At 31.7% G+C, this 10,802-nt stretch overlaps 1 protein-coding gene across 1 annotated transcript; it reads right to left on the bottom strand.

Moving 5' to 3' along the window:
• Positions 1–7,004: 7,004 nt before the first annotated feature.
• On the bottom strand, positions 7,005–10,802 carry LOC132712858 (low affinity immunoglobulin epsilon Fc receptor-like). The gene is made up of 2 exons (XM_060695296.1): positions 9,626–10,802; positions 7,005–7,393 (listed from the first exon to the last, which is right to left on the bottom strand). Exons 1-2 carry the CDS (start codon positions 10,651–10,653, stop codon positions 7,246–7,248), a joined length of 1,176 nt encoding a protein of 391 aa, XP_060551279.1. The 5' UTR covers positions 10,654–10,802; the 3' UTR covers positions 7,005–7,245.

Raw genomic sequence — 10,802 nt, 5'->3', positions numbered from 1 at the left:
ATACCGGTAGTGTCTGTTAAATGTTTATTGTGTTTTTCATTTTTTTGTTATGGTTTGAGAGAGATGGTTATTGCATAGTGTATTGTTTGGCAATATTGACCTGAGACTCATTCACACCAAAAGTCGAACGTTCTTTCATTAGTTTTCGTAATTTGTTAGGATGCACGCTTAGGATTTAAAAGATACTATAGATTTCGATACTTAAATCAACAAATATTGTCCGATAGCCCAAATAGTAAGAACATCAGAATTGTGACCACGTAGTTTAAAAGACGGTCAACTTCGTGTATTTCCATAAAGCATAACCTTAAAAGGCAAACAACAAAGGTGTCAGTCCGAGCTTGTTAAAATTTACATAGAGGTAGTTGGGTCTTAAAGTTAAACATATACATTTGATTCTTTCCATCTAAACTAAATAATTAAATTAAATAAACAATATATCAAAAGCTGGGTATATCTTATAATACGTACTTTACGAGGATATTTTTCATGACTGCAGATAGCTTTCTTTCACCAGTTGAGCTAGAAATTTGGCAATGTCTGGCGTCGGTGGACAGGACATGTCCAACCAAATTTATTAACATTATAGCCAGGTTTTTATTTTGTAATTGTAAATTAAAACAAAACATATGATGCTATTTAAATAAAATCACGACTTTGGTTGACCTTGTTGCATATTGTTAACAGAATATCAGTAGAACTGTACCAACAATAGAGGAAGTCTTTGGTTTCTTCTACTCGTTACAAAACTAGTGGTCGCTACGAATGAGGTAACGGAAGAGCTACCATAAATAAAATTGCTCGTCCAGACTGTTCGATTGGTCGTTTTCTATGTTCAGAAGCTCTTCTATTTACTCAACCAGACAGACTGAAGAATTAGAAGAGGTAAAAGTCACGTGATCAAACAGCACGGCTGACAAGGAATTGTGAGTAGAATAAAACATTTTTAACACTGCGATTGTTAATAATTTCTTCTTTCTTCTGATCGAGAAAATAGATATCAAATGTAAAATTAAGGTCAATATAGTCTGAATGGACGCCATTTTGAAATGACTGTCGATAAAACCAACGTATTGTGTTTGCAAACAGCATGGATCCAGACCAGCCTGCGCATCCGCGCAGTCTGATCAGGATCCATGCTGTTCAGTTTGTTTACTTGTTATAGGGTTGGTAAGCGAACAGCATGGATCTTGATCAGACTGCGCGGATGCGCAGGCTGGTCTGGATCCATGCTGGTCGCAAACCCATTATGTTTGTTTTGTCATGACACGGCTCAAATGTATAACAATTGTTGTTGAATATAGTGATTGATGCTGCCTTTAAATTTCATGTTACTATCATATATATCAATTTTTACGCATGACAAATGACAATGGCTGTAACTAAGCCCAGTATTCATTAAAGGGACTCCACTGAATTTTTCATTTGGACATAAAGGGAATGGAAATATGTTTCCGAGAGATAAATGTCTGAACCAATAACTTGTGTGCAAAACTCCAGACCATTCCCCCGCCCTGTTTGCCCAGAATAAAGTTTATTATTCTACATGCAAAATAACAAAACAATGAAAAAACGTTGTAACGCTTTTCACTTACATCAGGGTAAAAATCGATTTCAAATTATTTCTTAGTATTATTCTTTGCAGACTTTTAAATTTTAAGTGCTTTATTTTATCTTTATAAGATTTTAAATTTTTATGATTTTAGCCCAATTTAGGCCTTTGAACCTCAGTCGAGTACTTTTAAGAGCTTGTAATTTTTCGGACGTTTCGTAATTCGTTTATATGAAGGCATTAATCTTGGCTTAAATGATTAATTGCTCATGATTAGGCCGACGCTTATTGAACAAGAGAAAACACAAATTTTTGCAAAAAGTTCCGAATTTCTACGAGTAGGAATTACTAATCTCATTAAAATTCATACAGAACATGTAAAGTGTTTGTCAGCTAGCAGTTACGTTGCTATTGCGTATGTTGCCTTAAATAACTGGTACAAAACAAGGTTGAAAAGGTTGTGATATAATAACGTTTCAGTATTACAAATTACCATGACTTCCGTTCCCGCATGTGATGATGACACAGTCCCTGCAGGTAAAGTATTAAATCTCTCGCTCACCAATCATTCTCCACAAGATTGTGGTTACATGTAGGCTACCACGCCGAAAGCTTAAGCCTTGTCATTACATAATATTTTTAGTTTAGGTGATTAACAACTTCAACCCCATTACTGTTATTACACGATGTTTAATGCCTGTCAAAGAAACCTTTCCTTAAAGGTACAGCTCTGTTGTTTCAATGCAAAAATTGTCCTGGTGAATGAACAGTTTAAACAACTTTAAGGTGGATTGGTCTAAAATAGGAACATTTGCTATAGGTATTTCAAAAATTGATAAATACAATAAAAAAATGTATCATTTGGATATTCTTACTTATATAATATTAATTAAAGAACTTCAATAACCTATTATATTATAATGGTACGATCGATTAATGTAAACGATGGCGACCAATCAGGAAACGAAGGAGAGATCGAAAGTGAGGAAATAGGCGAAGAATAGGAAACAGGTCAAAGGTCCTTGTGTAAATAAAAACATTGTCACATGGAACATTTGCGGTTTAAAGAAACATGTACATGACTACAATTTCTTAAATTATTAACAGAGGTTTGACATTATTTGACATTATTGGTTTTAGTAGAAACTTGGAATGATGTTGAAAATGAATTTCCAAATATTTTGTATGGGTACACGTGTTTCGATAATGTATGTTTAAAATGTTCTGGCTCTTTACGTAACAGCGGTGGTGTTTCCGTGTATATTGAATCGCACCTGATAACAAACAATTTTATTTCACGTATATGCACTGACTTAAACGATTGTATAGTTTTATATATTAAAAGTGCTTTATATAGATCCATGCAGGATATTATTTTATACATTGTTTATGTTTCTCTTGAAGGGTCATATATTTATGACAAAAAGTCCGAAAAACATGGAATTAAAACCATTAAAAGTAATATTGAAATATTAAATAATATGTATTCAAATGTATATCTATACTAAGGTGGGGATTTCAATGTACGAAAGGATTTGCTTAGATTAATTGTACCATATACATGTGTATATTAAATAAGAAAATGATATCTTTGAAATTTTAAAATAACAAACTATTGGAATTATTTATTTGGAAGTAATTTCGATTCTAGACTCCTATTTAAATGGTTGTTTGTAAATATGTTTGCAGTAATTTTACCAGTCAACGGATAACACGATAGCGGGAAACCATTACGTCATCCGAATGTTCAAAATGGCTGCTCGCGACAGAAGGGGCAGATATCCAAAACTACTTTGGTTAAGAAAGCGTCTGTAGAGCGTAATTATTTGGAAATCGACCACAGTTATACAGATACGTTTATCTACCTTAATACAGAAATTGATTATGATTTAAGACCATTTTGAAATTTCTAGAAATAACAAAGATATTGAGAGATATAATTTATTTGGGAGATCTCTTGTAGAATTATGTTGTATTCATAGTATCCATAGTTTATGTCGTTTGTACAACGATGTTGCAGGTAATTTTACTTGTTTAAATTACAATGGAGCAAGTGTTGTTCAATATCACATTGTCTCGTCTGATATTTTTTCTCATATAAGTTATTCTAACGTTGAAGAGAGTCATGAATCAGACCATTTAACAGTTAGTTCAATATTCACTTAAGAGCGGTGGCAATCATTCTTTAGATATAACAATGAAATCGAAACCTCTAACTAATATAAGGTTCATGTCGAAAAATATAGATGAAATGATATGCATACGGCGGATTTCTTACAATATTTACCGCGGAGTATACGAGTATACGAGAGAATTTACTTAATAAAATAGATCTTAGTATTGACCATGCAGTTAATCATATTATTAATATTTAAAATTAAAAAAAAAATAACCAGCAAAGATGCGCGTTAGATATTTAGCGCGAAATTATCTAAAAAGTAATCGACCCTGGTTGGATCGATAATGTGAAACAACTAAGCAGATTAAATATGCAGCTCTGCGATGATTTCGCTGGACTAATAACATAAATGACTTTCAACAATTTGTAGCGCTCCGAAAACGTTTTAAAAAAACGTAATATATTAAAAGTATCTTTACCAAAAGTCTAAGCGCGATCTACTCATTACGTTACCATCAAATCCCAAAGCCTTTTGGAAACTAAACTATTAAAATCTAGAAATAGTAATATAAATGAACAATCTTCATTGATAGATACGGGAGCTTGGTTTGATTATTTCCATGAGTAACTATTTAAAGTAACCAGCCTAATATATATGAAAATAATTGGGACTTTAGAGTTATTACTGAAGAGGAAAATCTGTATTTAAATTAAAAGTAGAAACAAACTGAAATGGGGAAAAGCAAAGGGAAGTGATGGCATTAGAGCAAGATTTTTATACAAATACTTCGTCATAAATCGCACCTGTTCTTTGTAAATTGTTTAATAAGGTATTAAGTACTGGGGTGTTTTCAGACATTTGGAGGGATAGTATAATAGGACCCGTTTACTAGTCTGGGCTTCAGGATGACCCCTCAAATTATATGTTATGTATAAGATATTTTCTAATATTATATATGAAAGGTTATATAACTGGGTAGAGAAATTTGATAAAATAGATGAAACTCAAGCCGAATTTCGAGTTGGTTACTCTACAATTGATAATATTTTTATATTACAAAGTATGGTACAGAAAACTATTCGTAAATTTTATGTCCTTTATGTAGATTTTAAATTTAGCATTTGATGGACTTAAACAATACTATAAACCGATGTGATCTTAGAGGGAATTTATCCCGTGTTCTTATATCAATGTACTCAAAATTCCGGGGATGTGTACAAGTTAGTACTACCAGAACTAAAAAAAAGGGAAGGGGACGTAACGAGTACGATTATGTTTAACTTGTATATAAATGAGTTATCTCATTTCCTGCGTAGTAAGATCAAATTCCCAATACTATATGCATTCTTTTCGCCGATGATGTTGCTAATTGTGCCGATACTGCGATCGAACTTAAGTCTCAGTTAAATTCAATTACAGAATTTTGTTTTAATACCGGAATGTCTATAAATGAAAGTAAAACTGAAATTATTGTGTTTCGAAATGGGGGACCGCCCAGATCATATGAAAAATTGCTTTACAACGGCAGTGCAGTAAATGTAACCTCAATGTACACATATATGGGTTTTTAATTTACATCTTAATCATCTGGGACAAAAGTAAAAACTAAACTTGCTGCACAAGCTAGGAAATCTATTTATACTATTAAATCATATCAAAGAAATTTTGGAAAGTTCTTACACTCTGATTATTTTTAATTATTAACCTATACTTACCTATGGTGCCGAAATTTATGGAAATGAAATCTCTGAAATTCTTGATCAAGTTCAAATAAAATATTGTCAAGATTATTGCTTTTAACTTGTTGAAATTATGAAAATTGTTGATAACTAAATAAAATATAATAAATAGGAAAACATGTCATAGATAACAATGTGTATTGTAGACACAGCCAAATATGCATATCTGCTCTAATTATACGAGTATTGTATATTTTGGGCCGGCGGCCTTTATTAACAAAATGAAATGTTGTTTTTATTGTTGTTGTTGTTGTTGTTATTGTTATTTTTCCGTTCTCCCAAACTATTTGCTATGTTTTTCAGCCTTTGTCCAACGCGTCACTTCATATTAAATGACACATTCTGCTACAATGAATGTATTTTTAAATGTAAGCAGAGTCTTGAACGTTTCCAAATAATCCTTTAGCTATATTATCCTTGTTTGAGGACGTCGACGACATGTAAGAGGGGATGGAATGATGGATTAGTCAAACTATAAGTCATTAAATCAAACCCAAGAAAGACGTACATGTACTAACATTTTAAGAAAATTAAAAAGAAAATCAAAGATTTAAGTATTAATTTACATGAAATTTGCGATTTATAATTGATTTTTCAGTATTTATAACCGTATTTCTACTGCGTAACTTATGCAGTAAAGGCTTTTTAAAACATATTTTACCTCATTTTGGTAATTTACGTGGGTTGTGAGTGGTGTTGTTTGTAATGTACAAATTGCTTTTTTGGTTACTTCACAATTTTTTACTTTTAAATACATGTCAAAAATTTTCACGAAAATGAGCATGAATCTGGAGATGTGTTGCTTCAAGTGAAACTTGAATTTGTTGAACTGAGAGGATGGTGTACACACATTGTCATATATCATCGTTTTTACAATATATTTTTATTATTATTTTATACATTCGAATATAAGGAATAGAAAAAAGGTAGTGAGGAAGGAATTCAAAGCTTGAAATCACGCAGTTACACATTTGCGGATTTCAACGTTTGTCCATTGCTATATGATTTATTAGTATATAATATAGTCACTAACTATAGTTAACATTTCTACGCCATATATAAATCCTGCCGACAAAACCTCCAAATTTGTCCTTTATCCGGAGCTTGGCGGGGATTTATTAGTGTACGTTATGTGTCAATGAATACCTAGAGGTTCTGGGTTCTTTTCACATTATCAAAATGCACTATTTTTTAAAGTGTTGTAATGTTTCGACGGAAATACACACACTGACAATTTAATTACACTGACTACTTTCCTCTATACGGCAGACGCTATATTTAACAAGGCCTCCGAACAATAAGAGCTATCTTCATCACAAAAACGGCTAACGAAAAATTACGAAGATCACACAAAACTTAACAATTATAGCCAACTCATTTTAACGAGCTTTATGAAGTCAGTTACTCTATTACTTTGTATGACAAAGACAATCTAAAAGTTCTCTTTATTGGAATAATATACATGTTTGTTCTGTTCATAGTGATATATTTATTACATGCAACTTATTAAAAAGTTTTTTTGAATAACCAAACTTCCCCCAACTCTTAATAATATGATACATATTATAAATAAAAAATTGTCGTACACTTCTTTTTCATGGACATGCCCTATAAAGAGAAATATCACAACTGTAAAGTACGTTCACAAGTGCTGAATTAATTTTAAAGCAAAACATAAAAAAGTACAAACAGTACAATAGAAATGTAGACTAGAACATTTCTCGAGACTGAATATAAAAGTAAATCAACTATGATTTATTCACATAATAATAATTGTACTATGAATAATGATAAAAAAGCTCGGTCTGCCTTGAATTAAAAGATGTACTGATATTTACAACTTGAACTCCATGGTGGCATCTTTTTTACAAACAACAATCTGTTCGGATTGAGGATTCAAAGCATACCATTTACCGCCCCAGGGACTTATTCCTGCACAATTACCTCCAATACCTCCGTTAGAATGACCATCCGCAAAGTTTCTGAAATATACATTTATATGATATTTATTTATGATAACAAGTTTTCTTTGGTATTATCACCAATGTTTTTATAAAGTGATCATGCGCTGCATACTACATTGATAAACTAGCATATGTGTTACCTTAAAGCTCTGTAAGTAACATAAAGTACATAAATAATATGTACTGGTATTTTAAATAGGTCGCATCTTCTTTGTTTTCTTCCTGTTTTTGTCTTTCGATTTATCATTTGGTTTGTGAATGAATTAGAGCGCAATTTTGCTTTTTGTAATGTAAATTAAAGAAAAAAACTTTAGCATACGGTTCTGCTCTCCGTCTCTAAATGTACTAGACATATGCAAACATTTATGTTATTTATTGCCCTAGTCTCTGCTATTTATCATAATGTGTCTTCTACTTTTATGGAATATGGGACCTTGAGTCTGTACGGATAACCTTTTTGTACAACGATTTTGCCTGTAAGCAAAAGATCAGCTTTTAGCAAATTTAGATGTGGTGTAGCACCAATTCGTATAGAAACCGGAAGATTTGAAAATCTCCAGGTAGATAGACGTCTATGTCCATTTTGTCATGTGGTAGAGGATGAAACTCATGTAATACTAGAATGTCAGTTATACAATGATTTAAGAAATGTACTTTTTGAACAAGCTCCAGTTGCTGTTAACAATTTTATCGACCTGAACAGTGATGAGAAATTAAAAGTTATATTTAGTAATACTAATGTAATTAGAGTTAGTGCCAAAACCTCCTTCCAGATACTACAAAGAAGGAATTTGTTTATGTGTAAATAGGATGTTTTAATCCTGTTATTAAAGTAGTAGAAATGTAACAATAGTAGTGTACATAGTACATAATTTTTAACAGCAATTAGTTTTATATTTTATAATTGAAGATGTAAAACAGATATTTTTGTTTTATTTTGGTTGTGAAGGAAGATTTAACTGTGGCAATGATATAGCAGTACATTGCCACAGTGTATCGACATTGAATATTAAGACATATTGTGTATAGACTTGATTTAAATGGTTGATTTTTAGGCTGAGTTTAGTGCAGTTTGTTTGTACCCTACTAATGTTATCTACACTGGCACACAAATGTATCATGCTGGAAGGCGATCACCCTATACAGTCAAATATATCCAACCAACCAATTATTGTTAATATTATTCATTAGACTGTCATTTAAGGTAGTGCAGAATAATGACCTTTCACGCACCATATTCTACCATGTACTTATTTGGTTATGCATCATGTACAATCTTGTACTTATTGGGACACATACCATGTTCAATCATGTACTTATTGGATCACACATCATGCACAATTCTGTACCTTGGGTCACACACCATGTTTAATCATGTACTTATTGGAACACACATTTAGCATAATCATGTACTTATTCGAATATATTAGGTCACACACCTTTCACAGTCAGGTGCTTTTGGGGTTACAACCTTATACTCCATGATATATGCATTCATTTGGAACATTATTACTCTTTTACTGAATAATGATAATTATACAGCAATGCTGGGTACATGTATGCTGCACTAAACTTACGCTTTTGTATGAACATACTTGGCCTCACTCACATCACAAGTAAATTGCAGTAGTATTGTCACAAATATTCTGGGCATTATTGTTTTAAGTATATTGTTTATTTATGAAGGAATAAGCAAAAATGTATGTTATATATACATGTAACTTGGTTATAAAGTAAATTGGATTTTAGCTATAGAATATATTTTACCAGTATCATCATGTTTTTAAATGTCTCTTATAAATCTATCGAGATTGGTCCAACATGTTTTTTTAATTGATTGCACATTGTGATGTATTGTATAATTATATGACATGCTTGGAATGAGACAATAAACTGTTAAAATATTTATGGAATATGGGACCTTGAGTCTGTACGGATATCAAATATATTTCAAAAAGAAGAAATATCAAAATATGACGAGATGTTGTATTTCTACCTTGACATACATTAGTTATTTGTTTCCAAGACTACCGTGATCGAAAATACTTCTCGTCAAAGAAAAGTTAATGGATGTATCAATTATCCAATCATTAACATCGTTACCTGTTATAATTGTATCTTGTAGAAATGTACAGACTGAAAGCAAGAAAGTTATGTATATATATAACTACTAAAATGATTAATTAATCAGTCATATCCTCTTTATTTTATGATTTGAGTATAGATTAAGATGAGATCATATCAACGTACGTGAAAGAAGCAGGTTGGCCAGTTCTTCCTGAGATCCAAGTACCCTCTTTCTCCTCATCAGAGTAACCAATCCAAGCAAAATACGAATAATCATTAAGGTAATCAGCAATAAAAGAATTCTCTGCTTGATTCTCAATGTCAGGCAACGTTGCTTCTAGACGTTTACAATAAGCACGTGCTTCATCGAATTTCATTCTATCTTTGGGAAACAAATAACAATATGATGAATATTTTTTCCAGTCTGATGGACATGTATAATCATATTTTACCACGTTTGTAGACATTAAAGCATTTAAAAGGTTAGTTTGAGTTTCCTTTAAAGCTTCTATTTCTTTCTGTTGCGAACTTATTAACATGTCTGTTTTGTTTATTTTTAAATATATATCGGATTTTATTTCTTCATTCACACCTATTAATTCGGTTCTGAGTTCTGAGAAGTTATTGTTGAGCTGATCAGTTTGTTCATGTACTTGACTCGTAAGGTTTTTCACTTGATCTTTTGTCCATTGTTTCTCTCTTTCAGCTTTGTCTATCGTATCAGTTCTAAGCTTCGAGTAATTCTTGGTTAACTCGTCATTGTGTAAATGAATCTGATTTGTAAGGTTTAAGAACTGTCTGTCTAACCGATCGGAATGTTCACCCATTTGAGTAGAAAGTATTTTTACTTGATCTCTTGTCCATTGTTTCTCTCGCTTTAGTCCTAAGGTCATCATTACTCGACTTGACTGTAGAATTTCAACATTATTTTCAGAATCACTCTGATCCTCTTTTACTCCACGTTGGTCCATAATGGGGCACTTTTGATTCTTACGAGTGATCATAGAACTGTTAATGTCCTCAAAATTTTGTTGGAGCGATAAAAACATTTCTCTTGCCAGTTCATTGTCAGAATTCATTCGTGTTTCAACCACACCAATTCTTTTTTCGATGATATCAACTCTTCCTCTTAAAGGTATTCCATTTACCATCAAAACACATAATAATAAAAAACACAAATAGTTCACTATATATCCTGTTAAATTTAGCATTTTTTATTTTTGTTTTAAAAAAGAGTATTTTGAAACTATGATTTGAAAGTTAATGTAATTATCATAAAGAACAGGTTGAAGAACAGAAATTACTTTGAATTTTCTTTAGCAACTTCACCGAATATATATGATATTGTTATAACTACTTT

This window comes from Ruditapes philippinarum, unplaced genomic scaffold (genome assembly GCF_026571515.1).
Source record: "Ruditapes philippinarum isolate M1 unplaced genomic scaffold, ASM2657151v2 ctg1421_1_1_1_1, whole genome shotgun sequence".
Lineage (NCBI taxonomy): Eukaryota > Metazoa > Mollusca > Bivalvia > Venerida > Veneridae > Ruditapes > Ruditapes philippinarum.
Note: the sequence above shows the minus strand (reverse complement) of the source record. Positions and strands in the feature narration are given on the sequence as shown.

Excerpts from the sequence above, each read along its gene's own strand:
- LOC132712858 (XM_060695296.1), bottom strand. The coding sequence starts at position 10,653 with ATGCTAAATTTAACAGGATATATAGTGAACTATTTGTGTTTTTTATTA. Across the intron at positions 7,394-9,625 it reads GGCCAACCTGCTTCTTTCAC|AAACTTTGCGGATGGTCATT; the intron begins GTACGTTGATAT and ends TGTATATTTCAG.